Genomic DNA, 15,914 nt, shown 5'->3' with positions numbered 1-15,914 from the left:
AGCCAAAGGGGTCCTCACAAGAGCTGGTGCCATGCTGTTTGAACTTGCCACCTCCAAAACTAGTCCCTTTTCTTTACAAATTACCCAGACTCATGTCTTTTGTTATGGAAATGAAATATTACTATTACAGGCAACCAGTAATTCAGGGGCAAAACCATAATAATCATATCTTATTTTAGTACTGTACTGTTTAATGTAAGTCATAGCTAACTTTCTAGCAATCTTCAAAACAATACAACAAAACATATATTTAATCAAGGAGCACCTACTTTACCTAGTACAGTGGTAGAAATAAAGATGAATCACAAAGAGTCTATGCCTTACAAAGTTTATACATTGTTAGGGATGTTTAACATGGATAGAGATAATACAATACAAAAGGTAACAAGGTGATAAATGTTACTGGTAAAGCACAAGTTAAGCACTGAGGGATCATAGAAAGGAGGCAGATTTATTCCTAGCTTGCAGGATTGAAAAATGCTTCATGAAAGAGGTGGCACTTAGACTGCCCTTTAAAAGATAGGCAGGATTTAGTACTAGAAAATCTAAGGATAAAGGCAAAAGGAGAAGCAAGAAAGGCCTCCCAACTAGTATTCATTTCCTGAGGATGACATGCATTAGACTCTAAGGAGGTTGCATTTGAGACAGCTCTTGAAGGACTGGCAGGATTTCCATAGTCAAGGATGGAGGGAAGGAGTTTTCCAGTGAGTAGTATCACTCCCTCCTCTCAGTCTTTACTGTACATATGCAGTTGTGACATAGGCAGATATTTTGTCCTTTTTCTCCCAGTTCTTTATCATAAAATGTCTGTAGCCCATTCACCCCAAACTTGGTTGCCATATGACTCAAAAATCAATACTCTAACCAGAGTGCTTAAATAACTAACCGGAGACTGAAATTGACTAATTTTCTATTAGTTTAATTAGGTTTCAGACTTCTACTAGTGTCAGACTTCTACTACTAAACTCAGATATAAAGCCATGATTTCCTATGTCCTCAGTTGGCTATATGTTTTTTGGAATGTTTTCTCAAAGGGTGTGATCTATATACTACCATTTCCTATCAGAATGAGTGATAGGGTCTGTTTAAATGTAGGTTCCTTGGCCCCACTCCAAGGCCACTAGATCAGAATATCTGCATGTGGTCCACAGATATGAATTTCAATACATTCTCTGGGAGATTCTGAAGCACACTGAAGTTTGAGAAGCAGTGAGAGGGAGAAAAGAGAGTAAAAGCACAAAGGTAAAAGAGTACAGAACCAATGTGAGTGAATGGAACCTGAAATAAATGAATGGAGAAATATACAAGCATTCAGAGGTGGACTGAGGGCAGTTCCTGGAAGGCCTTCCCTGCCAGAGTCAGGGTCTTGACATGGATTCTACTGGCAACAGGGACCATACTTTTACAGTGTCAGGGTACCATAAGCCAGGCTTTCAGCCTCCAAGCACCCTAGAATCACCAGCTACCTGGCCTTGGACAAGGTTCTTAATTTCTTTCCATGTTAAATTCCTTGTTCATAAAATTGGATAGTAAGTACTCATAAGATCTTCATGAGAAGCTGGGCGTGGTGGCACATGCTTGTAATCCCAGCATTGGGGAGGCTGAGACAGGAGGATTGTGGTTGGCAGACAGCCTCATCTACTTAGTGAGGCAGTTTGCAACTCAGTGAGACCCTGTTTCAAAATAAAGAATAAAAAATAGGGCAGGGGGTGTAGCTTGGGGGTCGAATGCCCCTGGGTTCCATTCCCAGATCCACACACAAAAAAAGACCTTCATGATATTAAATGAGTTCGTATATGTAAAGTGCTTAAAACTGGGCATGGCATATAGCGAATATGATATATGTCAGCATAAAGACTTTCAATCAGGGGTGTAGAAGGTTAAGGTCATCTTTTGAGGAGGTTAAGATGGTAGAATTATATAGGAGTGACATGCCTGTCTACACCCAAGAAATTCTGTATTTCCTCTAAATCAATGGCTTTCAAACCTTGCCTGCACATTGGAGTCACCTCATCCTCCTAGTCTGAGCATAAATCTACCAAGATAATTCCAATTTAGACCTATGGTTAAGAACCACTGCTTAGGCATATTTCAAATCTGTCTACCTTTCATGATTGACTCCTCCTATATTTAAGACATTGTCCCAGATCCCTTCTTACATTATCTCACTTAAATCTCATAACCATTTGCAGACAGATGCTACCATTCTCTTCATTTTAAAGGCTGTTAGGAAGAATAAATAATGTCATCCAGCTTGAGAGCAACAGGCTGGGGTTAGAACTGAGGCAGTCTGGCTCCAGAGGCTCCACTAAAAACCAATACTCAACAGTGTGTCCTCAGTGCAAGCATCCACCTTCTCACATTAGAGAGGTCACTACATTTTTTCCTCATCCCTTCACCTGCATAATTGTCTCTTTCCAAACTAATTTGGACACAATAGTCAGTGTGATCTCTAAATACATTAATTGGATCATGTCATGCTCTTGCTCACAAATTTTCCCAATGTACTAAAAACTGAAATCCAAACACCTTTTTATGGTATTCAAAGCCCTGTATAGTCTGAGTCCTGTTTACTACTCGAGCCTTATCACCTCCCTTGCCATTTTCAATCATAATAACCACTATATTCTAGCCACACTTGTCCTTAGGCTTCTTGGATTCTCCAAGGTTCCCATCCTGAGGCCTTTGAACTTTCTCTTCTCTCTGCCTGAAATTTTCTTCCCCAGGCTCTTTACATGGACAACTTTCCAACATGAGCTTAAAAGTCTCCTACTCAGAGGCCTTTGTGACCACTCAAGCTAAGATAAACCTCTTATTTTCTATCTCAGTCCTTTTTACTTCTTTAGTAGTACTTATGTTGGTTATGTTAAGCTATCTGTGTACTTATTTTCATTTGTATTGATAGTAGTGTGAGTTTCATAAGAGCAAAGAAAATATTTTTGTTAATATGTATGTCTTACATGGTTGTGTATTGTGTATAAGGGTGCCACAGCTAAAGGGATGCATTCCCAAGGATTTTCTAGTAAATAGCAGTAAAATATCTTATTTAAGGACTTCCTTTTTGTGATTCATATAAAGATGCCAGATAGTCTAGCAGTGCCTTGTATGTCTACTATATTGACCAATATATACCCAGTTTCTAACACAGTGAGGAATGGATAATAAGTTATCAATAAATATTTTGATTGGATAGAAGAAAAAAGACAATATTAGGATATTGCTAGTGGGAAAGTGGCAAAACAGAGGCTTACAACAGACGTTGAAGTATTTGGCAATTTGAAAAAAGGCAACAAAGGAAAAATTAAAGGTGATTAGTTTTGATCCCAGGAACCTAAAGAGAAAAAAATATGGTGCCATTATACAAAATTGATCTAAAAAAGAAAAGATTTGTTTGAGAAGACAATTTCATCTTCAATATCAATAGAATTTGAAAAGATCATGTATCCCATTTTGCTGTTATTGATTTTGTCATCATTTTACTGTGAGGTTTTAAAAATAGATTCAACTTTTTCCTCTGCAATCTTCAAAATGTTCACATTTATGTTTTGCATAATCCATTCTTCCTTTAAAGGCTGTGCATAGAAATAGTTTGTGTTTTATGATTCCATCATTTAAGGGCCAACTTAGAAGAGATTAAAGAAGATGAGATAATCACTTCACTTCTCAAAAATAAGGCTGCCATAGAAAATCCCCGTTCCCTAAGAGATTAGATAAATATTTTCCTCTAAATTCTGCCACTCTGGATGGCAGCGGCCAGGATCTTAGGATATGGAATACCTACCTCTGCATACCCGGCAGCAGGAATCCGGAACAGAGACTGGAAATGCACAGGTTAATTTGGGGCAAGTCTTGAGACCACAATACACATTCCCTTCCTGCCAAGAAGAAATAGAACTGGGGTCAGAATGATCTGAAGTATCTTAATAAAGGCTTAACTCAGTATGTGGGATAGAACAGGAGCTCTAAATGTGGCACTGCTCTCCCATAGACACTCCTACATACCTCCTACATTTCATTCCACCTTAATTTACCTACTTACTATTTCTCCACACCAGATATTAAGTCCCAGAAGAGTTAGCAATCCTAGTCAGGCATTGTGGCCCAAGGTGGTAGAGAGTATTCTGTGAGGGCTACCACAGGCCTCCAAACTACCAGATACATTCTTCCTCCTTTGTGCTCTGTTCACTGCATGCCTTGGCCCCCATCACATCCCAGTTGAATGTTGGGAGTATAAGGACATAAGATCTGTGTCATAGCTACCCACTTGTAACTCTCACTGGAGTCTCCTCTCCAAACCAAAAACAGGCTCTCTTTGGTGTAATACAAAAATGATCAGAATTCCATTGCTCAATGCAGCGCAAAACAAGGGAAAGGTCTAATTTGCCTGCTGGTTATGTCTGTCATTGCAATAATTTATATTTCTCCAAATTCTATCTTCAAAGTGTTATTCCTTAAACCTTGCTCTTAGTTTCTATAAGTATATCCTTCTAGGGGTAGAAGGTTTTATAAAAACTCACTAAAAATCAAGGATCCAGGTGTGGTGGCGCCTGCTTGTGATCTCAGTATTTGGGAGGCTGAGACAGGAGGATCATGGTTCAATGCCAGCATCAGCTACTTAGTGAGGCCCTCCACAAATTAGTGATACCTTGTTTCAAAATAATAAGTAAATAAATAAAAAGGGCTGGAGGTATAGCTAAGAGGTAGAATGCCCCTGGCTTCCATACCCAGTACTGCAAATTTTTTTTTTAAATCAAGGCCACAACAAACAGCTCCCAAATTACTGAGATACTCTATTTTTTTCTAAAAATCCCCAAAGGCAGAGATTCTATAAATTCCCTTGACAGTCCATTGTTTAGTGCCCCTTATAGGTAGTAAAGTTTTTTCTATGTCTAACTTCATTCCTTCACACTTCGTTTTAAATACCCATTTTAATCCATTTTCTAGTTCTATTTTATTTTCTGGACTGAACAACTGGATGAAGATATAATCAGTATACTTTATTCATGAATTATGTATAATTTTTAACCAGTAATTTCAAGGAAATCATCATGATCCAACATTTACAGAACTTACTCATTGCAGGACACCAGGAATTAACTGGTTAGTAGACTATCCCAAAGAGAGAAACCAAAACACTCCATTTTCTTGTGAACTGGACTGTGGCCCTATCCAATTGATAGTGTCTCTAGAATGATAGTAAATTTTCTTCCTATATAATTCCCAAGGTTTCAAATACTTATGAGTCCTTCAGATAAAGGATTATATAGTGAATAAGGTATAGATCAAATTCAAAAGCTCATCTTTGTCCACTTAAGCAGTCATACAGCTTTAAGCCTGGGGCACGACTAGGTCTCAGCTCTTCAACAAATCTGTTTGATTTGATGAAGATCAGAGAGTTTGGACCAGCAGGGAGGCTTACAGTATAAATACGACTCATCTTTTTCTTAAATACCTTACAGTTTGGGCTTAGACAAAATCAAATACAGAGGGAGATATCTTATTTGGGTAGGAGTTAGCAGGGACATTGAAAGGACTTACCGAACAGCTGCACTGGGTGCATTGATTGGGTTGTCGGTTTTGAAAGAGCCCTTCAGCCACAAACAGCTCCCCATGTTGGTATGTGGTCCCATTGTACTCACACGATTTGCTGGTCACCTTACTGTTCACTGGGGGTAAGGAGTCTTCTGGAACATGATACAGAAAATAAACATACCGAAGATTGACATCATTCAAAAGATTTCATAAATCCCAACTGCAGATGGGGCTATACTACATAGAGTGAGAGAAAAGACAGCTCTTTCTCTAGTAGGTAATGAGTTTAGACAGCACTAAAGCAGCTAGACAAGAACAGCAGCTGACATCATCATGCATCCATTCTTTCATGTGCCGAGTATTTACTGATCATCTACTATGTGCCAGACACTGTAATAAGCATTAGAGAGAGATCATAGGCCCAGGTCAGGGTCTATATGGAGCTAATAGTCCTGTATGAATAAGACATTAACTTGGCTAAAAGGAAGGAGTCCATTCCATCTCTATTTAATCTTTTCTAACTATTCCTTAAAAAGAGAAATTTTTACAAACAACAGAAAAACTTTATCTTCTGCCATGTTCTGTATCACTTGTCATATGCTTACATGTTTGCCCCAGCCTCTATAGTTTTTTCTAATTGCTAATACCCCCCTTTCCAACTTACAGAAATCCTGACAAAGGGCCTGTTCACATCTTTTTTCCTCCACAAAGTATTCCCTAAGAATCCCAGCCTACCATCTCGACCTCTCAAGGCATCTCATGGCTAAAGCATAGAATCTGGCACTTAAATATATTGGAAATTATACTTAGGAATTATAGTAACCTAGCAAACCTCTTACAAAGAGCCTTCACCTATCTTACCACAATGGAGCCTCTTAATGACTCAGTGAATCAAAGAGTATTGATACTTACCTTCATTTTTCTTTGAGGGAAACAAGTCACTGTGACTGAGTGACTTACCTGAAGCCACAAACCTAGTGAACAGTAAAAAGGGGAATTGAAATCTAGTCTCCTGACTCTAAAGTTCACCTTTTATCATCTTGTGTATGCATATGCAAGCATTATTTTTTTATAAAGAGTACTCTCATGTATCTCTTTACTGAATGGGGTCTTTCATAAGGTTATCATGTAGCAATAAAATTCAGTGTAATGTGGCATTAATGCTAAGTGAGTGATCTTTTTGGTGGGTTTCCTTAAGTGCGTGCTACATGTAAACATATACACTCTCCACCCATCCCAATTATCAATGAACATATCCCAAGATTAAACTAATCATTGATGTATGAAATAACAGATACAAGTAGAGCCTAGGAATGCCTTCCAGAAGAATAAAAGTATATTAAAGTATTTGCCAGAGGATAGTGGAAGAAGAGAAATCAGGGGAGTCAGGCGTTTTATTAGGGAGATGCTTAGGCAGTGGCATCATCCTTTCTATCAGTCAAAATTATAATGTATATGAGTATTTTATATAAATAAATTATATATCAATACAACTTTGTTAAAACAAAATGAAATTATTTTCAAGATGTACTGAAAATGATAAAGACTATTAGTACCCATACCAACAATACAAAATAGCTAACATTTATTGAGCCCTAACTATATGCCATGAATAATGGTCAATATTTTACATACATTATTTCCTGGCACTTACTAACCATGTCTTGATATAGGCATGAGTACGCCCATTTTGTAGATGAGGAAACTAAAGCTTAAGAAAGTAATCAACTTGTCCAAGATCCTATAACTTATAAGTGAATATAAATGGATATCTGACTCATTCTAGAATCTTCATTCCTAGCCACTATCAAAAAGTGCTCCAAATACTTCAAAACTGCAACAAAAAAGGGATCATTTAATTTAAAACTCAAACCCAAGCCAATGGAAAATTAGGCTGTTATCCCTCTAGAATTTTATAGCCTAAAATACTCATAACAGATAATGCATTTTCAGCTTTAATGATTAAAGTACTAACTCCATTCTATACTTTGAAACATATAAAAATAATTCCTTATTTTTGCCTTAGAAAGAAGAAGCCCTCACTCCAAGAAAGTGTCTAACTCATACTAACTGTTCTTCTGTCTGGAGTAAGTCGTGGCTCCTGCCAGTAAGTGAGTACAACCATATAGCTGCAGCTGGCAGGAATGAGTGAAACTCATCAGAGAAAGGACAGGAGCAGGGCCATTTGCCCCCTGGGCTCTAATTATTCCAAATCTCAGCATTCTGTGGTAAAGGAAAAGTATGATGACCTACAAAATAATATTTGCTGTGGCTCTTACAGGAGCTGGCAGATACTTGGAATACAAAAAAAAAAAGTTTTGGTATTATTTAGCCTCCGAAGAATGTGAATTGATTTTTTTTTAAACTCAGCCTCCCACTAAGGGATCAATGGCAAGGCAACTGCAAGGTGAGAGTTTCTACTGGAAGTATGACCTTGAGAGTCTTCCTTGCAATAGTCTTCTGAGTAACTGCCATTGGAGTCTATTAATTTACTCAACATGAAATGAAGAGAAAGCAAGACAAAAAGACAAATGGGAACCAAATTTCAAAAAAAGAAATTATGGTCAAGCTTATGGCTGGTTTTATGTAATAAAATCATCTTAACATCTAACATCATTAACAGCACAGGGGAATAATTATGAAAATGAGAATATTTATGGCCCAAAAGATTTGACCCACATCATGGAGCTGCTCAATAGACTTTTTCATTAAGTTTTAATTTTTTTAATTTTTATACATCATGATGAAGTTCAGAGTGGTGAATAGAGGCATACATGCACACACAGCATTTAGTGAATCCTCTCCCACCCCCACCCCACTCTCTAACCCTCCCCAAGTATGACACTGTGATTGGCACTGATAAAGTTGTTTCTCTTTTTATGTTCATGTTCTTTTCACATAATGGGAATTAAACATTGGGAAAGGATTACTGTGTCATAATGCTAGCCCAGGGACCAACTTCCCATAAAGTTTTACAAGTTACTTTACCTCTTTGGGACTCACTTTTGCTAAGAATGAGGCATAAGACTCAAATCTCCCTTACATTTTTAGAGGGTCATCAGAGCATGCTTCTGAACTACAGAAGCAAGGAAAGCCACCTCAGTCACTACCCTCTCCCTTTCCAGATTTTCTAAGGTGGCTGGGCTTCTTACCAATTATCCTTGGAAAACATTCAGTCATCCTGGTCAAAAACTGGCAGAAAATCAAGCTAAAGCCAAGATGGATCCAGGACCCCTCAGAGAAATACAATAACCAAAATGATAGTCTGCATGATGTCTAGCTTCCCTGTTTTCCCTTTTTTTCAGAAAAATTCTTACTAAGCACTATGAAAAGGAGTGGAGTAGCCAGGCAAGATGGCCCAGGCCTGTAATCTCATACTTGGGAAGCTTAGACATGAGGATCACAAGTTTGAGGCCAGTTTCAGAAATTAGCAAGGTCCTCCGAAATTTAATGAGACCATGTTTCAAAATTAAAAAAAAATAGGGCTGGGAGTGTTGGCTGTGGGGCCATGTACCTATAATCCTAGTACTTGGAAAACTAAGACAGGAGAATCACTGATTTGAAGCCAACCTCAGCAACTCAGTATGGACCTCAGCAATCTAGTGAGACCATGTTTAAAAATGAAAAGGACAGGGGGTATAGCTTAGAGGTAGAATGCCCTGGATTCAATCCCAAATACCAGAAAAAGAAGAAGAGTGGAGGAAAGTACATCATGCAGATCACGCAGTAGGTAGACCAGCAATAAGGCACATTAGTACAGTTGTAATAGGAAAGAAGCAGTTTTTTCCTCCCAATGGGGGAGGGATAGTCCCATATGTAAGCACAACTATGTGTTCTGAGGTGCTCAGAAAGCACCTCTTATCCTAAATATCTCTAAACACCTTTTCTCTCACTGATACCTAAAATGCCACCCTTTGAGATCCATTCCTTTGGGTTAAATGGTTGCCTTTTTGCCATCATATTTTGAAATCTGTAAAGGGGTGCAATTTCACTAATATCTTAGTGGGAATAACTTTGTTACATGATTTCTGTGCCCTTCAAAGTGCCTGGAAAATTTTACCAAGATATCTGTGGTCCTATCACAATTCCTTTGGAATACTATCCCTTCTCTTCCTTGGACTACCTTTCTTTCCCTTCTCTGGAACCCAAAGTCTTCATGCTGCTTGTTCTCTTCCCTACTCTCACCACACTCAAATTTCCATTTTTCTCAGTGGGACAGTTCTTGACTAGTCAAAAAAGCAGCTCACATGTCAGGTTACAAACTAGTTCTGCAGTTCACCAAGATAGATGAAAATCTCCCCAGAGATTCTAGGGATCAGTTGCAAGTTTCCTCAATGCCAAGTTATTCCTTGTCTATTGCCACTGTTATTCTGGCTTAGACTTGACTTTGCTAGGTGAGCCAATTGCTAATGTTTCTGTGATTCTCTGATATTTTACCAGTATAGTAGTAGCACATCTGCAGGCCACTAGAAGGGGCTGTGATGGAAGGGGTTATGACGATGAAGGTAAAGGCTTGACAGAAGAGGTTGTGTTCACTTTAATTACCTGTGAGATAGAGCCACCCAAATAGAGCCTATAAAACAGAACTGTATAATCCAAATGGCTCCACTTTCAGAAATACAAGGAAAGAGAGAATGGCTAAGGGGCTAGGAAAGCTCATAGAAAAGGGTGCTGATTGCACATAGTTTGTTTTTAATTTTTTATTGGTACACTTGTCATACATCTTAATGGATTACAAGATGGAAGAGGCAGACATGCACACATCACCTATTAGCCCTTACCCAATTCCTGCCCCATTCCCTCCCCCTCCCTCCTTCTCATGTTTGGCTTAGTGATTGACTTTAATATGTTTGTTAATGTACATCATGAACATTATTTTTAAGCTCTGTATTTCATAGTGTTGCAAGAGGAAAGAACTGAGTGTGGTCTCTGGGGTTCACAAGCATTGGCTCTGGGTTCCAGCTGCTATGGTCTTAATGTTTGTGTCATACCCCCTCTCCAGATTCTTAAGTTGAAATTTCAACCCTCAGAGTGATAGTATTTGGAGGTGGGGCATTTGAAAAGAGATTTGGTTATAAAGGCTTTGCCCTCCTGGGATCAGTGCTCTTTCAAGAGGCTCAAGGCAATTTGTTTGCCCCTTCTACCATATTAGGGTACAGCCAGAAGATGCCACCAATAAACTAGAAAGCAGACCTTCAGCAGACACTAAATCTGTCAGCAACTTCATCTTAGACTCTCCAGCCTCTAGAACTACAAGAAATAAATTTCTGTTGTTTATAAGCTATCCAATTTATAGTAATCTGTTATAGCCCAAATAGACTAAGACATCTGCTTGGTACCTTTTTGCTCTGTGATCTTGAGAAGGCTACTTAATCTCTTTGTACTTGCTTTCCTCATTTTCAAAATGAGTATGCCATCTACATTACATACATGTGTGATTTAGAGAGAATTTATTTTTAAAAGCCCAAAGGTATCTAGTATATAACAGTGTTCAAAATAAATAGATGATTTAGAAAGAAGGCACACAGAAGGAAAAGAAGAACTTAAAGTACATGGGATTTTTCTGAGTCCCCATGGATGACAGGACAATTAATTTAAAAGGTATTTGATCTATACTTATGCATATGGCCGGTGCTGTGGAGAAATGAGGTAAGAATTTTTCTCTTATTTCAGTCTTTATTCAACAAGCACTTATGAGTATCTCTAACTATACTTGAAACTAATAGGTCTTTGACTATACCGTGAGAGTATCTGCTAACACTATGCTAGGTTAAAGTTACAGAGATAGATAGAGCTAGGAGTGGTGGCACACACCTATAATCCCAGTATTTGGGAGGCTGAGATAGGAGGATTTTGAGGCCAGCCTCAGCAACTTAGTGAGATAATTAGCAATTTAGCAAGAAATTGTTTCAAGAAAAAAATAGAGGTAGGGGTGTAGCTTGGAGGTAGAAGGCACCTGGGTTCAATCCCTATTACCAAAAATAAAAGGTAAATAAGACATTTCTCTCATTTCAAGGATGATCCTGGTCTCATTGGAGGGGTGAGCAAAAGCAATGTTAAATAACAATACATTTAAATAACACATGAAGGTTCATAGATAAATAAATCAAATATCACAAAATACTGAATGATGTCAAGTAGGAAAGATTATCAGCTACTTCAATAAAGGTTCAGATTGGACACTAGAATGTATTTCTAGCTAAAAGGGTTAACATAAACAGAAATCACAGGCTTGCCGTGTAGGGCAGTCATTTCTAATATGTTCTCTGCTGCTTAAGGATTCTTCATAAGTTTCTGGGGATGTGAGGAAGTTAACCCCTTCAGTTTTACTGGAGTATGTGTTTTTGTTCTTTTTATGAAAAAAGAGTTGTTTTTTTTTTTGGGAAAATGTTTGCTGCTAAGAGACACTGAAAAATTCTGACATAAAACCTTTTCAAAGATTTTCTATTTGAGGATTAAAATTCTATGTGTCTCTAATATATAAAGAGATCCTAGAATTTGATAACAAAAAGACTAATGACTCAACAGTAAAAAGGGGAAAGAACACAGACAACTAACATAAATGGAACTATGCATGGCCCTTAGATATAAGAAAATATAATCTACCTAACTCCTAAGAGAAATGTAAATCAAAATACCATTTTTCCTTTATCAGATTTGCAAAAATCCAGAAGTTTTAGTAATATCCCCTCTTGGCAAGGCTGTGAAGAATTGATAAGAAATACTGGATAACAACTTAGCAATAGCTACAAATTTAAAATACATATATATTTTACCCAGCAATTGTACTTTCAGTAATGCATTCTATAGATATATTTTCACATATGTCAAATATATTATTCATTGAAGCATTGTTTCAGTAGCAAAAACAATGATACAATTTCCATATCCATCACTAGATGCCTGGTTAAATATGTGATGGCTCACTAATTCAATGATATATAGTTGTATAAAGAATTAGTATGATCTCCAAGGACTACATTAGAACATATTTTATATTATTATTTAATTGTATTGGGGATTGAATCCAGGGGTATTCTACCTCTGAGCTACACCCCCAACTCTATTTTAAACAGGGTCTCACTAAGTTGCTGAGGGACCTTGCTAAGTTGCTGAGGCTGGCCTTGAACCTCCCATTCTTCTGTATTAGCCTCCCAAGTACTGGAGTTACAGGTGTGCACCACAATGCCCAGCTAGAAAGATGCATTACTAAATTAAGGAAATAAAAAAGGTATAAAATGATGTGAACAGTATTACATTTAATGTAAAATAAAACTATTTTAAGCCTTTCACCATCATCTTCCCGTAATTCGGCAAAATGACAAACACAAAGAGGAAAAGGAAAGGAACTCGATACATGTTCTCCAGGCCTTTTACTACAGTTGTTCCTTTGGCTACATATATGTGAATCTACAAGAAGGGTGATATTGTAAGGGAATAGGTACTGTTCAAAAAGGAATGCCTCACAAATGTTACCATGGCAAAACCAGAAGTGTCTATATTGTTACCCATCATGCTGTTGGCATTGTGGTAAACAAGCATGTCAAGGGCAAGGTTCTTGCTAAGAGAATTAACATGAAGAATGAGCATATAAAGCACTCTAAGAGTCCAAAGAGATTCCAGAATCAGGTGAAGGAAAATAATCAGAAGAAAAAGGAAGCCAAAGGGAAAGGTGTCTAGGTTCAGCTGAAGTGCCAGCCTGCTCCATCCAAAGAAGCACACTTCATGAGCACCAATGGAAAGGATCCTGAGCTGCTGGAACCTATAATAGGTGTAAAAAAATAAAGATCCCTGGGATATAAAAATGGTGTAATAATGAGTAGAGGCATGGTGTCTTCTCCCCTAAAGAAATACTAAAGCAAGATTTTTAAGTGTGTCCCAATCTGTTGTATCATGTCTGCACTATTCACATTTAGTATTTTTCTTGCTGAGTCAGCATATTGTGCACCAAATACACACAATAGGTAAGAAAATGGCCAAATATTATTTATGAAATATTTATACCAGTTCAAAGATGGTCTCTAAATCAATATGGGTAGAAGCTGTGCAAAACTAAGTGGAAGGTAATCTGTTGCATAAATTCAGGAAAAATATTACTCAACTATACTGTCAATAGCTAGATTTTAAGGATCCAGGGTTTGCCTGTGAAGCCTAGTACTTAATAGCATCCTGTTCTTAATGAGTTAGTTACTAGTTCTGAATTACATGAACCATTAATGGAGGAGAGCTCAAAAATCAAGCGTGTCAAACATTTGTCTTTGTCCTATAATACATTACTGTAGAGCTCAGTGATTTGTATATAATAGCTTATCTTTCACAGTTCTGGAGGCTGAGGAACCCAAGGTCAAGATGCTAGCATGTTTGGTGTCTGATGAGACCTGGTTCCCACTTCTAAGAGATTTTTTTGCTGCTGTATCCTCATCTGCCCAAAGAGGATGGGAAGAGAGCTAGGTAGGAATAGGCTAGTTGCTCCAGCTCATTTCTAAAGGGTGCTAACCTCCACTAAAGTAGTGCCCAGCTCCTCTTTCTAGGCTACTCTAAAAGTCCTACCTCTAGTGAGGATTGAGTTTCAACATGAATACTGAGAGGAAAAATATCAAACCATGGGCAGTATTATTGGGTTTAGCTAAAATGGAGTCTGGCTTCTCATTTAACCAAGTTGTGTGCACTTTATCCCATTTTAAATAAACACCTCTATCCTTGAAAAAACTACAAAAAGGATATATAATCATATTTACTTGTATTCTTCTAAAATAATCCCTGGAAGATGCATTAAAAAGTATTAAACGGCTGGATGCGGTGGTGCACGCTTGTAATTCCAGTACTTGGGAGGCTGAAACAGGAATGATTGCAGGTTTGTGGATAACCTCAGCTACATAGTGAGACACTATAATTTAGTGAGGCTCTGTTTCAAAATAAATAATAAAAAATAAGGCTGGGGGTATAGTTCAGGGGTAGAATGCACCTGGCTTTAATCCCCAGTACTGTAGAAAAAAGTACTAAAAGTTATGTGAAACTACTTCTTGGGTGGAGATAAGGCACAGAGATATGTGGGGAATGGATGAATTAGACATTTGTCTTCATATGCATACACACACACACACACACACACACACACACACACACACATACAACCAAAGATACATATTCTTCCATATGCACTCATATTCTTGAAAAATAAAAACGTATTTTCACTCAAAACTTAAATTTGAAGACTCTGAAGAAGAAAGTTGACTTGAAGGCCTTTGGCCATTTTGGAGTCTCTTCCAACCCTAACTGTACATAATCAATTTTACAAAGCTGGTCATCCAAAGACAAGCTCTATTTCTACTGGTAGGACAGACCTTTACCACTCTGTTCTCAGTCTTATTTCAATGAGGGGTTTCTTTCCTACCAACATTATCTGGTACCTCTGGGAAAATTGGGGGCTATTAAATTGCTTAAAGTTTTAATGTCATTGTGTAAATTTTAGGTTGGTTTTTAGGCCTTGGCCCAAAGGAAAAGAAAATAGGAATGTACAGTGCTCACAGGAAACCACCTGTCGCCCTCCAGAGGAGTGATACTGCAGTTTGGAGGGGAACAGCTGGGTGCTGCATTTTGGTCAAGCTTAGTTAAAGCACACATAAAATGTGTGATGCGTCTTATAGAATGAATCGATCCCAAACAAGGGAGTCTATAGTTTTCTTCTAAAAATCACCATGTTCCTGCTCTGAGGCTCTGTGGGTATAAATGATATATTATTTGGTATGCTCACTGAGACCAGAGCTACTAATTCAAATATGTCCATCAGTTAAACCTGCAATAACTACCATTCAGGTTATTCATTTCTGAGCTGCAATCATCACTTCTTTCTGACTCTTGATGTGATTAGTTAACCTGATCTGATTTCCTTGGCCTAGGATATTCAGAACCGCCACAAACTCTCCTCTTTCATAAAACCCTAACTCTTCTGTGGCCCATGGCATTGAGGTCTTGCTAGTGGACCTTAGCACTACTTCTATTAACTGATTCATACTAGATGCCAATGAAAGACAACTATTTAAAACAGAGTCCTTTTCTAAATAATTACATTATAATATGTGCCTTTGATGCTTTTTCCATAATAAATCTGTAGAACACAGAGAAAAGAGTGTTAAACTCTCAAAAACTCAGGATTCATGTGAGGAAGCTTGCTGGAAATGCAGCTACCGAAATATGTCCTAGTGGGAAGAAAGGCCTTACTCCAGAATGTCCCATTTGGGTTTAAATCCCAGCTCCCCTACTAATTAGTTATTGCTTATTAGCTGAGTTAGGCCACCTCCTATTCCAATTTCTAAGCCTCTGATTACCCATCTATAAATTTGGATAACAGTGACTACCTCACACTTCATGAGGAACAAACA

General features: G+C 37.9%; 1 protein-coding gene and 1 pseudogene across 9 annotated transcripts in view; one reads left to right on the top strand and one right to left on the bottom strand.

The window, feature by feature from the left end:
* CHRDL1 (chordin like 1) overlaps positions 1 to 15,914 on the bottom strand; it is a gene marked incomplete at both ends in the record, with an annotated part of 143,356 nt that overhangs the window by 45,504 nt on the left and 81,938 nt on the right. For 4 of the 8 annotated variants that reach the window (XM_080718406.1, XM_080718409.1, XM_080718411.1 and 1 more), the window contains 2 exons: positions 3,782 to 3,875; positions 5,539 to 5,684. The exons of 1 other annotated variant lie outside the window; for it this stretch is intronic. In XM_080718406.1, coding sequence (XP_080574532.1) covers positions 3,782 to 3,875; positions 5,539 to 5,684 — 240 coding nt within the window. The remainder of the gene's footprint in view (positions 1 to 3,781; positions 3,876 to 5,538; positions 5,685 to 15,914) is intronic. 3 more of the 8 variants (XM_080718407.1, XM_080718408.1, XM_080718410.1) reach the window with 1 other exon arrangement.
* On the top strand, positions 12,851 to 15,147 carry LOC308279420 (large ribosomal subunit protein eL21-like; annotated as a pseudogene). The gene is made up of 2 exons: positions 12,851 to 13,303; positions 15,005 to 15,147. The product of its transcript is annotated as a large ribosomal subunit protein eL21-like (transcript).

This window comes from Muscardinus avellanarius, assembly GCF_963383645.1.
Source record: "Muscardinus avellanarius genome assembly, chromosome: X".
Lineage (NCBI taxonomy): Eukaryota > Metazoa > Chordata > Mammalia > Rodentia > Gliridae > Muscardinus > Muscardinus avellanarius.
This window is presented reverse-complemented; position numbering and strand designations above follow the sequence as displayed.